This window comes from Coregonus lavaretus (assembly GCF_964263955.1).
Source record: "Coregonus lavaretus genome assembly, chromosome: 10".
In the NCBI taxonomy this organism is placed as follows: domain Eukaryota; kingdom Metazoa; phylum Chordata; class Actinopteri; order Salmoniformes; family Salmonidae; genus Coregonus; species Coregonus lavaretus.
In genome coordinates, this window is record NC_139997.1 from 9,639,875 (window position 1) to 9,656,662 (window position 16,788).

At 44.1% G+C, this 16,788-nt stretch overlaps 1 protein-coding gene across 5 annotated transcripts; it reads right to left on the minus strand.

Annotated features, from left to right (window-relative positions):
* Nucleotides 1–335: 335 nt before the first annotated feature.
* LOC311136628 (ras-GEF domain-containing family member 1B-B-like) lies at nucleotides 336–13,038 on the minus strand. Of its 5 annotated transcripts, none has more exons than XM_084170824.1 (11): nucleotides 12,759–13,038; nucleotides 7,377–7,574; nucleotides 6,646–6,768; nucleotides 6,285–6,422; nucleotides 3,456–3,671; nucleotides 3,173–3,247; nucleotides 2,763–2,855; nucleotides 2,191–2,293; nucleotides 1,782–2,053; nucleotides 1,431–1,627; nucleotides 336–1,307 (listed from the first exon to the last, which is right to left on the minus strand). In XM_084170824.1, exons 2-11 carry the CDS (start codon nucleotides 7,566–7,568, stop codon nucleotides 1,277–1,279), a joined length of 1,440 nt encoding a protein of 479 aa, XP_084026950.1. In that variant the 5' UTR covers nucleotides 7,569–7,574; nucleotides 12,759–13,038; the 3' UTR covers nucleotides 336–1,276. The 5 variants fall into 5 exon arrangements, with proteins under 5 accessions (XP_084026950.1, XP_084026948.1, XP_084026947.1 ...); XM_084170822.1 differs by having other exon boundaries at nucleotides 12,923–13,012; XM_084170821.1 differs by having other exon boundaries at nucleotides 7,377–7,577; nucleotides 12,923–13,012.
* Nucleotides 13,039–16,788: the final 3,750 nt, after the last annotated feature.

Here is a 16,788-nt window from a genome sequence, read left to right on the forward strand (position 1 = left end):
ATCATATTGATGAAGATACTAATTGGATAACTAATAAAACTATTATGTTAATTACTGTAATGTACATTAACAATGCAATTACATTTTTTTTAAACATGTATGAGTCTGCTTACATATAAGGGATACTTTTTTCTCCTTAGAAATAGTTAAACAATTTCTCACAATTCTGTAAAATGTGACATTTTTTGAATGCCATATATTTTTCTATTCTTTTACATCAAATGCTTGTTTTTCACACAAATGACGATAATTTCGGTGTTGATATGACTTGATTGTAAGGTTAGTTGTGAACACTAGATGGTACTAGAGAGCTATTTACAGGGATAGAAAAAAACTCAGCTTCAATGTTTTTTATTTTCTTTTGAAAGAAGTATATACCTATTATTTCATAAGAACGCCATGTAGAGTACATTGATAAGTAACACATTGGGGTGGCCAAACAATAAAAACATACATGATACAAAACCAAATAGTAAAAAAAGATGAGAATACGTCAACATAAAACATTTATAAAAAGTCATATCTGTAAGGTAAACAAACACATATGATGAGGCAAAAAATGTAAAAAACAGAGTTAACTATTCACAGGCTATTCAGTCATATTCATATTCCTTTCACCAAAGATGAGATTATATTTTTTTTAGGTTCAGCACAAATATTTCAGTAATGTCTGACATATATACAAAACACAATTTACTAAGAACAAAAACATAAAATAATAATAGATGACATTTTAAGAACACTGAGCAAGCCAACCAGCAACAAGCTCATGACACTTCAGAAAGACTACTTCAGAAAAGCTTTGAAAATCATCAGTAACCATTTCGACCCATTGGTATAAAAAAGAACTGTCATAATGTGTGGGTAGACATGATACAAATGAATCATCTGTAAAATAACTGTAATACTGTGTGGGTAGACATGTTACAAATGAATCATCTGTCAATGTACAGTGCGAGAGGCAAGATTTTCAGTTTCCAGGGCCCCGTGTAGCTCAGTTGGTAGAGCATGGCGCTTGCAACACCAGGGTTGTGGGTTCGATTCCCACGGGGGGCCAGTATGAAAAACAAAAAATGTATGCACTCACTAACTGTAAGTCGCTCTGGATAAGAGCGTCTGCTAAAATGTAAAATGTAGAAGGAGGCATCCTTTATCTGAGTGCTTGAAACAGTTATTTTCCCCATCCTTTGTGAAAATCGTAATCTTCCAGACCCTGTCGACTGTGAGCCTCTTGTTGCGAAAGAGGATCGCCCAGTGTCCCACTCATGACCGTCACTCACCGATGCTCTCTATGCAGTAGGGATGACCTGAAACACAAGACACATAACACAATGTTATTATTTAAATAAAAACTGTGCAGTGTGTGAGTGCAAACCCTTGATTAAAGTTAACATTAAGTTAGCAAAGAGAAAAAAAGTAAAGTTACACACCTGAGAGACCTCCGACTGTCCTTCTCCAGGTGGTTCTCTGGACCTTCGGTCTCATAGGAGGCCAAGTGCAGCTCATCCTCGGTGAAGACCGGTGTGGTGACCAGGTACTGGAGGATCTTCCTGTCTCTCTCAAAGGGACACGTCACCTGACGCCACACCAGGAACTCACTGACCTGCTTCGCCAGGTCCCACAGTTTCTATAGAGAAACAGGAAATTAACATTCATTGAAATGAACAATATTGACAACAATGCCCTTTTTGCTCACTACTAAACGCGTAATAGAAGAAGAGTATTGTCCTAATCAGTTATCCTAACAATAATGCGTTTCTGTACATTACAGTAAGACTCACCTCAAAGTTGACATGACCGTTGGGTAGTCGGCTGGCACATCCCTCATTGAGGAAGTAGATGTCCTTGATGAGAAGGCTGAAGAATGGAATGACTATCTTCTCCTGGTTGCTGTGTGCTGTAATAGACCTCTGGGTGGCTCCTCGCAGGGCAGTACGGTAGTTACTGAAGTTACTGGAGGGGTCCATTTGGTGCTCCAGTATGTCAAACTTGTCTGTGTTGACTTTGCTCCAGGTCTTCTTCAGTCGAGACACAGGACTCATGTTCATTCCGGCTGTGGGGAGAGGAGAGCAGGGTTGGGGATCAATTCCATTTCAATTCAGTGAATTCAGGAAGTAAACTGAAATTCCAATTCTAAGCATTCTATTGTAGAATATAGAAATCATTCTAGAGCCCTGTATTGTAACTTACTGATGATGGCCATGAGTGAGTTGAAGTTGCCAATGTTGTAGCATTCTCTAGCCACATCTATGAAGAAATCCAAGGCCCGGGCTCTATGTTTCTTCTTTACTGGCTGGAAGGAAGGAAAACACAAAACCATTGCAACAGAGTGTGAGAAAGAAAGGATGACAGAAAGAGAATGATTGTGGGGAGAGAGACATTTTACATTACATTTACATTTTAGTCATTTAGCAGACGCCCTTATCCAGAGCGACTTACAGTTAGTGAATACTTTTTTTTTTTTTATACTGGCCCCCCGTGGGAATCGAACCCACAACCCTGGCGTTGCAAACGCCATGCTCTATCAACTGAGCTACATCCCTGCCAGCCATTCCCTCCCCTACCCTGGGCCAATTGTGCGCCGCCCATGAGTCTCCCGGTCGCGGCCGGCTGCGACAGAGCCTGGATTCGAACCAGGATCTCTAGTGGCACAGTTAGCACTGCGAAGCAGTGCCTTAGACCACTGCGCCACTCAGGAGATAGAGAGAGCTGAAGAGTGAGAGAGAGACAGAAAGTAAGTAAGAAAGAAAGAGAGCATTCACCATGCATATTTCAGTAGCCACTAGGTAGCTGAGTCTGTTAAACCAAGCTACATAGGCCTCCAGGTTAGTAGTCTTGCGTTTTCGGAAGAAACTCTGAGGGGGAAAAAAAGTTCATGGTTACTATTCAACTTATTATCTAGCTGAATTACAACATGGAACTGCTGTTGGAGCAATCCAGTAAATTCGGTTTATTTTCATGTAAAATGAATGTGGTCTAGAGTTGTTTCTCTCACTCAGTTCTTGGCTACTTATTGTGATGTACTCTGTTGATAATTGTTAACAGGCCAACACAATGATAGTCAGCCACAACCCATTCAGTAGCCTAACCATAATGACTGACATATGGTCTCTTATGTATCCAGTGGAAGGTAGTGGACAATGTTATGTACACGGTAGTGGACCAGGCCTACCTTATGGTTGTCCAGGGAATCTTTCACCCCAAAGGCTTGGATGAATTCCTCTGGTCCGATAAAACTCAGTCTGTCCTGGAATTGGAAAAATCATAAGGTATAATAAGCAAATATTTCTAAACTCAATATTCTTACATAAACGTTACTTGATGGATCAAGTGTATGTATAGGATAAACTTCTAGTTAACAATAACTTCTAATTCAAACAGAAATGCCATTCAGTTTCAACTTCTCTGAACACCACATGTCTAGAAGGCACATATACAATATAATCTCTCCTCACCAGTTCAATGTGTGTGAGTTGCTGGGCTAGTATAAAGGAATCATCACAGACACTGAGGACATCATTCCTCTGTCCGTTCTGCTGCTTGGCCTTCAGAGCGGTGGGTCTTTCGGCTGCGGAGGCGTTGAGCGTGGCGATAGCCTCCTCATACTGACCCAGAGCCGCCAACCTCCGGATCAACCGCTGAGTCATCTGCTGCATGGCCCGCCACGAGTACTGATATAAAACAACATCGAGAGATATGAGTACTGATACAACACAACATCAAGAGATATGAGTACTGATACAACACAACATCAAGAGATATGAGTACTGATACAACACAACATCAAGAGATATGAGTACTGATACAACACAACATCAAGAGATATGAGTACTGATATAAAACAACATCAAGAGATATGAGTACTGATATAAAACAACATCAAGAGATATGAGTACTGATATAAAACAACATCGAGAGATATGAGTACTGATACAACACAACATCAAGAGATATGAGTACTGATACAACACAACATCGAGAGATATGAGTACTGATACAACACAACATCAAGAGATATGAGTACTGATACAACACAACATCAAGAGATATGAGTACTGATATAAAACAACATCAAGAGATATGAGTACTGATATAAAACAACATAAAGAGAAAAATCAATCTACACTCAGTGGCCATTTTATTAGGTACACCATCCCGTTCACAAAAATGGTTCGCTCCTAGAGACAGTGAGTCACGTGGCCATGGCTTGCTATATAAAGCAGGCAGACAGGCATCGAGGCATTCAGTTACTGTTCGATTTAATGTTAGAATTGGCAAAATGACTGACCTAAGCGGCTTTGAGCGTGGTATGATCGTCGGTGTCAGGTGCGCCGGTTCCAGTATCTCAGAAACAGCCGGCCTCCTGGGTTTTTCACTCACAACAGTGTGTAGGGTTTACAGAGAATGGTGCGACAAACAAAAAACATCCAGTCAGCAGCAGTCCTGTGGGTGAAAACAGCTCGTTGATGAGAGAGGTCGAAGGAGAATGGCAAGAATCGTGCAAGCTAACAGGCCTGCCACAAACAGGCAAATAACGGAGCAGTACAACAGTGGTGTGCAGAATGGAATCTCGGAATGCACAACTCGTTGGTCCTTGTGACGGACGGGCTATTGCAGTAGCTGACCACACCAGGTTCCACTCCTATCAGCTAAAAACAAGAAGAAGAGGCTCCAGTGAGCACGTGATCACCAACACTGGACAATTGAGGAGTGGAAAAACATCGCTTGGTCCGACGAATCCCGGTTCCTGTTGCGTCATGCTGACGGCAGAGTCAGGATTTGGCATACCCAGCATGAGTCCATGGCCCCATCCTGCCTGGTGCCAACGGTACAGGCTGGTAGCGGTGGTGTACTGCTGTGGGGAATGTTTTCCTGGCACACATTAGGTCCCTTGATAATAATAATAATAATAATAATATGCCATTTAGCAGACGCTTTTATCCAAAGCGACTTACAGTCATGTGCGCATACATTTTTACGTATGGGTGGTCCCGGGGATCGACCAATTGAGCAACGTTTGAATGCCACACCTTATAGAATCCATGCCCCAAAGAATTCAGGCTGTTCTGGAGGTAAAGGGGGGTCCGACACAGTACTAGATGGGTGTACCTAATAAACTGTATGTACCGTATACGCATACTGATATAACAACGTAAAGAGTAGATCAATTTATGTACCGAATACGCATACTGATATAACACAACGAAAAGAGGAGATGAAACAGTATATGTACGGTATATTTCTATATGGTCTAGTACTGTTCCAGCACAAACAACAGAAAGGAAAATCAATATCTATAGATATATCATATACTTACAGATGTAGGATCTTAACTTGATCACCCTGTTGCGGGAGAAATGTCCTGCAATGCAGGACATTTAAAATTTGTAGTGTATTCAAGGTTTAAAAAGGCTTCTAAAGTTTGTAATTTCCACTTTAAAATGTCAGATTTGATTTACCCTAACGGAAAATATATAAAACCATACAAAAAATGTCCATTAAAAATCAACATAATAATTCAAATTTCCTGTTGCTGCAGGATTACTTTCCTGCTGTAGCGAACTGGCTCAAATTAAGATCCGACATCTGTATCTACGCTGATATAACACATAGAACACATGGAACACATAGAACACATAGAACACATATAATGACATACAGTAACACATGAGTGACACATATTTGTAATGATATAACACTATCAACACAAGGCAGCAGTTTAGTTCATCCTTGATCAAGCTCAATTTGTGATAAACAAGGTGTCTGATGTCAAACTCAACCGTAACTGGTCAAATTAGATGTCTGATGTCATGTCTATTGTCTCTAATGAGTCAGTCAGTCAGAGGTTATATCAGGGTACTGACCTTATCTCTATTGACCAGTCAGTCAGCCAGTCAGTCAGCCAGCCAGCCAGCCAGCCAGCCAGCCAGCCAGTCAATCATTAAGTCAGTCAGTCAGAGGTTATATCAGGGTATTGACCTTATCTCTATTGACCAGTCAGCCAGCTAGTCAGCCAGTCAGCCAGCCAGCCAGCCAGCCAGCCAGCCAGCCAGCCAGTCAATCATTAAGTCAGTCAGTCAGAGGTTATATCAGGGTATTGACCTTATCTCTATTGACCAGTCAGCCAGCTAGTCAGCCAGTCAGCCAGCCAGCCAGCCAGCCAGCCAGCAATATGTTATATCTGGGTACTGACCTCATCTCTATTGACCAGTCAGCCAGCTAGTCAGTCAGCCAGCCAGCCAGCCAGCCAGCCAGCCAGCAATATGTTATATCTGGGTACTGACCTCATCTCCTCTGGCCAGATGATGGCTCATCTCTTTCAGACAGCGCATCATCCTCTCATCTCTGAAGTCATAGGGAAACGTCTCTGTCCACTCTGTCAGCAGCTGCACGATCTTTGGAGCAACGTCCCGTATTCTGATCTGAGGACAGCAAGGAGAAAGACATGCCAGTGTTAGAGACACTGTAAAGAGGTGGTGTCCACTCCTGGTTGTTAAGAACAACTGTGTGTGTGTGCTGTGTGTTTGTGTGTGTGTTCCTGCAGGTTGGTGTCTGTGTGTTTGTCTTTATATGTGTGTGTGTGTGTTCCTGCAGGTTGGTGTCTGCGTGTTTGTCTTTATATGTGTGTGTGTGTGTGTTAGCTACCTTATCAAGCAGCAGGTCTCCAGATCGATGCTGCTCCACACACAGGTGACAAAGCCGAGACATGAGCTCATAGGGGTGGAGGAAGAGACGGGAACTCAGCAGGAAGGTGAAGACGTACGACCTCTGATGGAGAACAAGAAAAAAGATAATCAACAACAACTCATGTTGTCATCAACCCAGCATCAACCCAGCATAAACCCAGCATAAACCCAGCATCAACCCAACATAAACCCAGCATAAACCCAGCATCAACCCAGCATAAACCCAGCATAAACCCAGCATCAACCCAGCATCAACCCAGCATCAACCCAGCATAAACCCAGCATCAACCCAGCATCATCCCAGCATCAACCCAGCATAAACCCAGTATAATCTGGCACATTTCCTGCTATTCAGTGGTCACTTCTGTTAATAATATACTGTACATAGTCTACCCATTTTTCCTTGAAGAACATAACTTATGGATGCTTTATGGACTTTGTTAGTACACACAACACAAAATATAGCTGTATTCTATTTGGCATAACAACAGGTTGTAAAAGTCCATTGTTTATGTTTTTGATTGTTGTCATTTGGACCAGAGATAACATCACTAACATCATGTTCTTGAAGAATATAACTTATAATGCCTTATGAGCCTAACTGTCTTTACCCTATCATAACCCCAAATATGTTGGTATGATTCCATTGCTCATGTTTTATGTTGTTGTTGTTCCAGAGATAGCACTCACGTCAGGGTAGTAGTCCACTGTGGGAACTAAGTGTTGTATTAGGGCCTCCAGGGAGCCAGAAACAAGACTGTTGTCATGGTAGCACATGTCCCCGTAGCTCACTTCCATGGGCTGGTGGTATTTGTTGAGATTGATGTTGTTGTTGTAAGGGCTGGGGCTGAACTTGCCAGCGTACGGTGTCGTGGGAGGCATATTGACCTGCTGAAAATATACAAACAATGTTAAATATTTGTTCTTCTTCTCTTAAACTCCTAACTGATCACTCAATGTTATTTCCCTAAGAAAGATATTGTGTGTTTGTGTGTGTGTTTGTGTGTGTGTTTGTGTGTGTGTGTGTGTGTGTGTGTGTGTGTGCGTGCGTGTGCGCGTGTAATTGAGAGAGAGAAAAGCTAAACTGTAACAATTTATGTAATAACTACTGGCAGTGTGTGTGAAATTACTATAATGTTACCCTAGTACTGTAAGTCTACACCATGCTGGTATTAGCCTGACTGTGCCACTGTCTCATTCCCTACTACTGCTGAGTCTTTAGTCTACTACATGCTGGTAAGCCTGTTTATGCCACTGTCTCATTCACCCGACATCCTGGCACATCCTAACCCTGATCTCTCTCTCCCTGCTGGCTTCCTTAACACTGTTAAGAGATTAAAAGTGCTTTCTTCTTTACTCTGTTCAAACAGGTATATAGGACCCTACACACTCTACGCAAACAGAGCCACAGAGCATCGTATACAGTCCGTTCCAAAATTTGAGCCGCACAAAAGTACGTAGAACGACGTAGAAAACGACGCTCCGTCGCTGCGTTTACGTAGTTTGCATAGTGGCCTTTAAGGCGACCTGCTACAACAGGGGCTGATGATCTACCACACAATAGAGCCATTCAACCAATAACCCCCCATCATTACTCCTACAGGGACCCCCCACCCGGTAAAGATAAGATCTACACTGTAACGGAAAACTGTAAATGATATAGAAATGTTAGGGTATTATCCACAATAAAATACTGAGTCGGACGAGAGGGATTTGCTCCAGACACCCAACAGGGCCCTCATCCCCGTTATTCGCAGTAGAAAGAAAAGGAGATATCGTGGAAGGAGATCAGGGTGCTTGGTAAGGAGCCGGCGACGAGTAGCTAATCTGCCTTTGCCATCGATACTACTGGCCAATTTACAATTGCTTGATAATAAAGTGGACGAACTACAAGCACGTATATCCTACCAACGGGACATTAAAAACTGTAATATCTTATGTTTCACCGAGTCGTGGCTGAACGAAACATGAATAACATACATCTGGCGGGTTATTCACTGTATCGGCAGGATAGAACAGCAGCCTCTGGTAAGACAAGGGGTGGCGATCTATGTATATTTGTAAACAACAACTGGTGCACGATATCTAAGGAAGTCTCGAGGTTTTGCTCGCCTGAGGTAGAGTATCTCATGATAAGCTGTAGACCATACTATTTACCAAGAGTTTTCATCTATATTCTTCATAGCTGTCTATTTACCACCACAAACCGATGATGGCACTAAGACTGCACTCAATGAACTGTATACGGCCATTAGCAAACAGGAAAACGCTCATCCAGAAGTGGCGCTCTTAGTGGCCGGGGTCTTTAATGCAGGGAAACTTAAACCCATTTTACCTCATTTCTACCAGCATGTTAAATGTGCAACCAGAAGGAAAAAACCTCTAGATCACCTTTACTCCACACACAGAGATGCGTACAAAGCTCTCCCTCGCCCTTCATTTGGCAAATCTGACCATAATTATATCCTCCTGATTCCTGCTTACAAGCAAAAACTAAAGCAGGAAGCACCAGTGACTTGGTCAATAAAAAAGTGGTCAGATGAAGCTACAGGACTGTTTTGATAGCACAGACTGGAATACGTTCCGGAATTCTTCCGATGGCAGTGAGGAGTACACCACATCAGTCACTGGCTTCATCAATACGTGCATCGATGAAGTCGTCCCCACAGTGACTGTACGTACATACCCCAACCAGAAGCCATGGATTACAGGCAACATCCGCACTGAGCTAAAGGGTAGAGCTGCCGCTTTCAAGGAGCGGGACTCTAACCTGGAAGCTTATAAGAAATCCCTGCTATGCCCTCCAACGAACCATCAAACAGGCAAAGCGTCAATGCAGGACTAAGATCGAATCGTACTACACCGGCTCCGACACTCGTCGGATGTGGCAGGGCTTGCAAACAATTACAGACTACAAAGGGAAGCACAGCCGCGAGCTGCCCAGTGGCATGAGCCTACCTGACAAGCTACATTTCTTCTATGCTCGCTTCGAGGCAAGTAACACTGAAACATGCATGAGAGCATCAGCTGTTCTGGACGACTGTGTGATCACGCTCTCTATAGCCGATGTGAGTAAGACCTTTAAACAGGTCAACATTCACAAGGCCGCAGGGCCAGAAGGATTACCAGGACATGCGCTGACCAACTGGCAAGTGTCTTCACTGACATTTTCAACCTCTCCCTGTCTGAGTCTGTAATACGAACATGTTTCAAGCAGACCACCATAGTCCCTGTGCCCAAGAACACTAAGGTAACCAGCCTAAATGACTACCGACCCGTAGCACTCACGTCTGTAGCCATTAATTGGCTCACATCAACACCATTATCCCAGAAACCCTAGACCCACTCCAATTTGCATACCGCCCCAACAGATCGACAGATGATGCAATCTCTATTGCACTCCACACTGCCCTTTCACACCTGGACAAAAGGAACACCTATGTGAGAATGCTATTCATTGACTACAGCTCAGCGTTCAACACCACAGTGCCCTCAAAGCTCATCACTAAGCTAAGGACCCTGGGACTAAACACCTCCCTCTGCAACTGGATCCTGGACTTCCTGACGGGCCGCCCCAAGGTGGTAAGGGTAGGTAACAACACATCCGCCACGCTGATCCTCAACACGGGGGCCCCTCAGGGGTTCATGCTCAGTCCCCTCCTGTTCACTCATGACTGCATGGCCAGGCACAACTCCAACACCGTCATTAAGTTTGCCTGATCACCGACAACAACAAGATAGCCTATAGGGAGGAGGTCAGAGACCTAGCCGTGTGGTGCCAGGACAACAACCTCTCCCTCAACGTGATCAAGACAAGGAGATGATTGTGGACTACAGGAAAAAGAAAATGACTGAGCACGCCCCCATTCTCATCGACGGGGCTGTAGTGGAGCAGGTTGAGAGTTTCAAGTTCCTTGGTGTCCACATCACCAACAAACTAAAATGGTCCAAGCACACCAAGACAGTCGTGAAGAGGGCACGACAAAACCTATTCCCCCTAAGGAGACTGAAAAGATTTTGCATGGGTCCTCAGATCCTCAAAAGGTTCTACAGCTGCACCATCGAGGGCATCCTGACTGGTTGCATCACTGCCTGGTATGGCAACTGCTCGGCCTCTGACCGCAAGGCACTACAGAGGGTAGTGCGTACGGCCCAGTACATCACTGGGGCCAAGCTTCCTGCCATCCAGGACCTCTATACCAGGCAGTGTCAGAGGAAGGCCCTAAAAATTGTCAAAGACTCCAGCCACCCTAGTCATAGACTGTTCTCTCTGCTACCGCACGGCAAGCGGTACCGGAGTGCCAAGTCTAGGTCCAAGATGCTTCTAAACAGCTTCTACCCCCAAGCCATAAGACTCCTGAACATCTAATCAAATGGCTACCTAGACTATTGCAAAAACCTTTTGAACACTAGTGGGTGCATGGTAATGTTGTTTCTGGCTCATTAACATATTTGGAGGCGTGCCTTGTAAGAGGCTATATTTGTTGCACCCGTGAGTGAGAATGCTGTACCAATTTAACGCCTATGTGGTTATAGCACCCCATCAATTAGTTTAGGGGACAGATTGGAGTGGCAGCAAGTCTTAAACAGTAATGGTTTAGCATTTTTCAATGTCCTTTTGGTCTATTTAGCTCTGTAGTCGCTGCAGTTTGGAAGCTGTTCTTAAGGCCTCTAGAAGTGCTAGTGATATAAAACACCTAAAATTAAATAATATACTGTAATTTGTAAACACTTTACCTAGGAGCCAACCTGCTTGCACCAATCCCTTGTATTGACAGAAAATTACTGTGAAATACAAACCCCTCCCCTCAATGGATTTCATTCATCCATTCATTACGATTACGATAGCATTTACTTTTTTTTTTACAGTATAATACAGTCAATTTTACGGTATTGTACTGCGTCATTACATAGCACTTGCTTTGATATCGTATTTATATTACAGTAGGAGTACTGTAATATGAAATACAGAATTTTACTTGCCACCGAGCTGCCTGTAAGCTACTATCAAATTCACAGTAACCCCTTTATAGTGTACTAGATAGAGCCTACTACATTTGAATGAAAGTGGCATTCTCTGACTGAGGCAACAGGCTTACACTAAACTAGCCTGTCTGGGGTTGAATGGGTTTAAAGGTTTATGTGGAAACAGATAAGAACTGAATCTATCTGATAAAATAGCAAATAAAATAACAGTCACAAAATAAGTAATAAAATAAGACTGATATGCAGTATATTATACTGTATCCATCTTGGATATAACGTCCAATAAGATGGATATTGTTTATAAAATGGAGGGAATAAGATATCTCATTCCCACACATGTCCCACCCTGTTTTGCCTGTTCCCTAGTCTATAAAAAGATAAGAACTGAAAATCTGATAGAGAAGCAAATGTAGAGTAATAAAATTAGATGGATATACTGTATCCATATCAGACATAGTATCTAATAAGATGTTTTTAAGAAATCTCATGTCCACCCTGTTATGTTTATTCTCAGCCCAGCCTACTGTATCCAGCTAACTGTAGCCAGCTAACTAACCACTGTACTATACTGTAGCACAGACAGGATAATCACAACCCACCCAACCCACTCCTCTGGCACTGTTTATTACTCTTGACTCGCGCGGTCTGATTATGTGGAAAGCAGTCTTCCATAGAACCCTCCTGGGCTGAACCACACTCAGTCACAACACTAGTGAGTAACGTTAACGTAGGCTATTGCATGCCAGGCAAGTAATTACACAGGCAGGCATTTGCTGCAGACTAAAGCAAAACAATAACACAATTAAAGTACCAAAAAAACTGAAATTAGCTGAAATTATATCAGATATGAGTGACTGGGATTTGTAAGTGCTTTTGCAAATAATTTGTATTTGTAAAAGTCAAGATCTGCCATCATAAGTCGTTTTTGCCTTCGCTCAAAGTGCAACCCTCAAACCCATTGAAAGCACTGTAATTCATAGGTCAAATAGAAAGCTATTGGGAATGCATAGCATAGCCTAACACTTTTGTCTGGAAAGTTCCCAGCATGTTGTCCTTGTTACAGTGGACATATTGTGATCAACTTACCCCGACTAGAACATAAAAAGAATTGTAACAGTATAAAAATGATGTAGACTATGTGTATCAAATACAACTATTCCAAGTCTTTGCAAAACAAAATCAGATGTAAGAAATTAATCCTTCAAAGATATTCCTCGGAAATATGTGCACAACAAGCACACGAATATTACCGATCAGTGTTTTCATAGCGTGAAATTCCTATTCGTATAGTCCATCCATTGTGTCCATGCAGTCCTTTGAATCACAAGTCATTTGAAACTGTGACCACCACCAGCCGTATTCTAATGACTTGCAGAAAGCGGCGAAACAGCTTATAATAGGCTTAGAGGCTGATCGTTCTTCATGGCAGTAAGCCAATCACAGGGAAGAATCGGAAAAATCGAAACGTTAGCGCACTCTCATTGGTCAGTTTGCCATCCATCGATTCTCTTTGAACGACATATGACCATAATGTTCCATGTAATGTTTTGTGAGAAGGAAAACAGGAAAATGATATTTGCTAGAAAGATAGAGGGAGTGTGTGAAGGCACATGGCATGGCCAGGTTGTTTGCGCTATCCAACAGCTGTGGTACACCATAGGGAGTGTAAAATATGTCTAAATTATCTCAGAATACAGTAAACTTTGCAGTTTTACATTTCAAAATACTTTACAGTAAGAATAAAAACACTAAAACACTACAGTCATGCAATTATTACACATTTTGGCAAGGACCAAAGCAACAATCACACAATTTCAACTACTGTGTTATTACAAATTATTAGTAATACTTTCTAACAGATTTATATAAACTATCTATAAACTGATATTTAACCATTTATAAACAATTTATAGACCCTTTATAAATGTTACCAATGTATTGGTAATAAAACAATGATACAGCAATTGGACATAAATCAACTGAAATGCCAAATTCACCATATATCATGACCAGTGAAAGTTGTTCAATGGAACTTCAGAAACAAACAGACCTTCATGTTTCCTGATAGCTGCAGGTGTTTTAGTAGCAATGATGCGCTTCCATCAACAGTGAGCATGTCCTCTTACAATGAGAGCCTATATGGAGGAGGTCAGAGACCTGGCAGTGTGGTGCCAGGACAACAACCTCTCCCTCAACGTCAGCAAGACAAAGGAGCTGATCGTGGACTACAGGAAACGGAAGGCCGAGCACGCCCACATTCACATCGACAGGGTTGTAGTGGAGCGGGTAGAGAGCTTCAATTTCCTCGGTGTCCACATCACTAAGGATCTATCATGGTCCATACACACCAACACAGTTGCGAAGAGGGCACGACAACGCCTCTTCCCCCTCAGGAGGCTGAAAAGATTTGGCATGGGCCCTCAGATCCTCAAAAAGTTCTACAGCTGCATCATTGAGAGCATCTTGACTGGCTGCATCACCACTTGGCATGGCAACTGCTTGGCATCCGACGCTACAGAGGGTAGTGCGTACGTCCCAATACATCCCTGGGGTCGAGCTCCCTGCCATCCAGAACCTCTATACCAGGCGGTGTCAGAGAAGGCCCTAAAAATTGTGAAAGACTCCAACCACACAAGTCATAGACTGTTCTCTCTGCAAGCCCAGGGCAAGCTGTACCGATGCACCAAGTCTGGAACCAACAGGAACCTGAGCAGCTTCTACCCCCAAGCCACAAGACTGGTAAATAGTTAGTTAAATAGTTAACCAAATAGCCACCCAGACTATCTGCATTGACACCTTTTGTACTAACTTCTTTTTTTTGACTCATCACATACGCTGCTGCTACTGTTTATTATATAATGTGTTGCCACGTCACTTTACCCCTACCTATATGTACATATCTACCTCAATTACCTCGTACCCCTGCACATCGACTCGTACTGGTATCCCATGTATATAGCCAAGTTATCATTACTCATTGTGTATTTATTATTACTTTTATTACGTGTTTTACTTTTCTAATATTTCTCTATTTTCTTTCTCTCTGCATTGTTGGGAAGGGCCCGTAAGTAAGCATTTCACTGTTGGTCAAGACCTGTTGTTTACAAAGCATGTGATGAATACAATTTGATTTGAGTCATATTACACAAACATGGTTTGGTGATTTACAGAGAACAGAGTGTGGCTCCAGGTTGTGGGTGGTATTCATTTACAGCCTCTCAATCATACTCTTACGTCATTGTTCATGCAGGAATAGCCAAAGCCTGCAACGCCTATAGGCTATGTTCTATTCTACTGCACCTACACCCACGGCAGCCACCTGACAGCTCTGCTAGCTGGAGATGGCTTCCGGCTAGGCTTCAGCTTGGTGAGGGCCCTTGTGGAGCATTTCGAATAGATTCCACCCACAGTGCTAGGGCACAGGGGCCACAGCTTCCCTCAAAGAGTGGCAGTATATAAATGGACTGACACACACACACTGAAAACGTAAACTAGTGGACTGACTGACTCCTGCCTGCCATAAACATTCAGCTTGAGCTTCCACACACACAGACCTCTCTCTCTCTCTCCTATCTCTCTCCTCTCTTTCTCCTCTCTCCCCTCTCTCTCTCCTCTCTCTCTCCTCGCTCTCTCCTCTCTCTCCCCTCTCTCTCCTCTCTCTCCCCACTCTCTCTCCCAACTCTATCCACTCTCACCTTTCTCTCCCCTCTTTCTCCCCTCTCTCCTCTCTCTCTCGCCTCTCTCTCCCATCTCTCCTCTCTCTCCTCTCTCTCCCCTCTCTCTCCCCTCTCTCTCTCCTCTCCTCTCTCTCCACTCTCCCCCTCTCTCCTCTCTCTCCTCTCTCTCTCCTCTCTCTCCTCTCTCCTCTCTCTCTCCCCTCTCTCTCCTCTCTCCCCTCTCTCCCCTCTCTCCCCTCTCTCTTTCTGCTCTCTCTCCCCTCTCTCTCCTCTCTCTCCTCTCTCTCTCCTCTATCTCCTCTCTCTCTCCCCTCTCTCCCTTCTCTCTCCTCTCTCTCCCCCTCTCTCTCCTCTCTTTATCCCCTATCTCTCCTCTCTTTATCCCCTCTCTCTCCCTCTCTCTCCCCTCTCTCTCCTCTCTACCCCCCTCTCCCCTCTCTCTCCCCTCTCTCCCTCCTATCTTTATCTCCCGTCTCCCCTCTCTCTCCCCTCTCTCTCTCCCCTCTCTCTCCTCTCTTTATCCCCTATCTCTCTTCTCTTGATCTCCTCTCTCTCCTCTCTCTCCCCTCTCTCTCGCCTCTCTCCCCTCTCTCTCCCCCCTCTCTCCCCTCTCACTCCCCTCTCTCTCGCCTATCTATATCCCCTATCTCGCTTCCCTTTATCTCCTCTCTCCCCTCTCTCGCTGCCCTCTCTCTCCCCTCTCTCCTCTCTCTCTCCTCTCTGTTTCCTCTCTCTCCTCTCTCCCCTCTCTCTCCCCTCTCTCCCTCCTCTCTTTATCCCCTATCTCTCTTCTCTTTATCTCCTCTCTCTCCTCTCTCCCCTCTCTCTCTCCTCTCTCCCCTCTCCCTCCCCTCTCTCTCTCCTCTCTCTCTCCTCTCTCTCCTCTCTCTCCTCTCTCTCCCCTCCCTCTCATCTCTTTCCCCTCTCTCTCTCTCTCCCCTCTCTATCCTTTCTCTCCCCTCTCTCCCCCCTCTCTCCCCTCTCTCTCTCCTCTCTCTCTCCTATCTCTCCCCCTCTCTCCTCTCTCTCCCCCCTCTCTCACCTCTCTCTCTCTCTCTCTCCTCTCTCTCTCCTATCTCTCCCCTCACTCTCCTCTCTCTCCTCTCTTTATTCCGTATTTCCTCTCTCTCCCCACTCTCTCTCTCTCTCCTCTCCCCTCTCTCTCCCCTCTCGCTCCCCTTTCTCTCCTCTATCTCTCTCCCCTATCTCTCCCTTCTCTCTCTCCTCTCTATCCCCTCTCTCTCCGCTTTCTCTCCCCTCTCTCCCCTCTCCCCTCTCTCTCTCTCCTCTCTTTCTCCTCTCTCTCCTCTCTCTCTCCTCTCTTTATCTCCTCTCTCTCCTCTCTCTCTCCTCTCTTTATCCCCTATCTCTCCTTTCTTTATCCCCTATCTCTCCTCTCTCTCTCCCCTCTCTCCTCTCCCTCTCCTATCTCTCCCCCC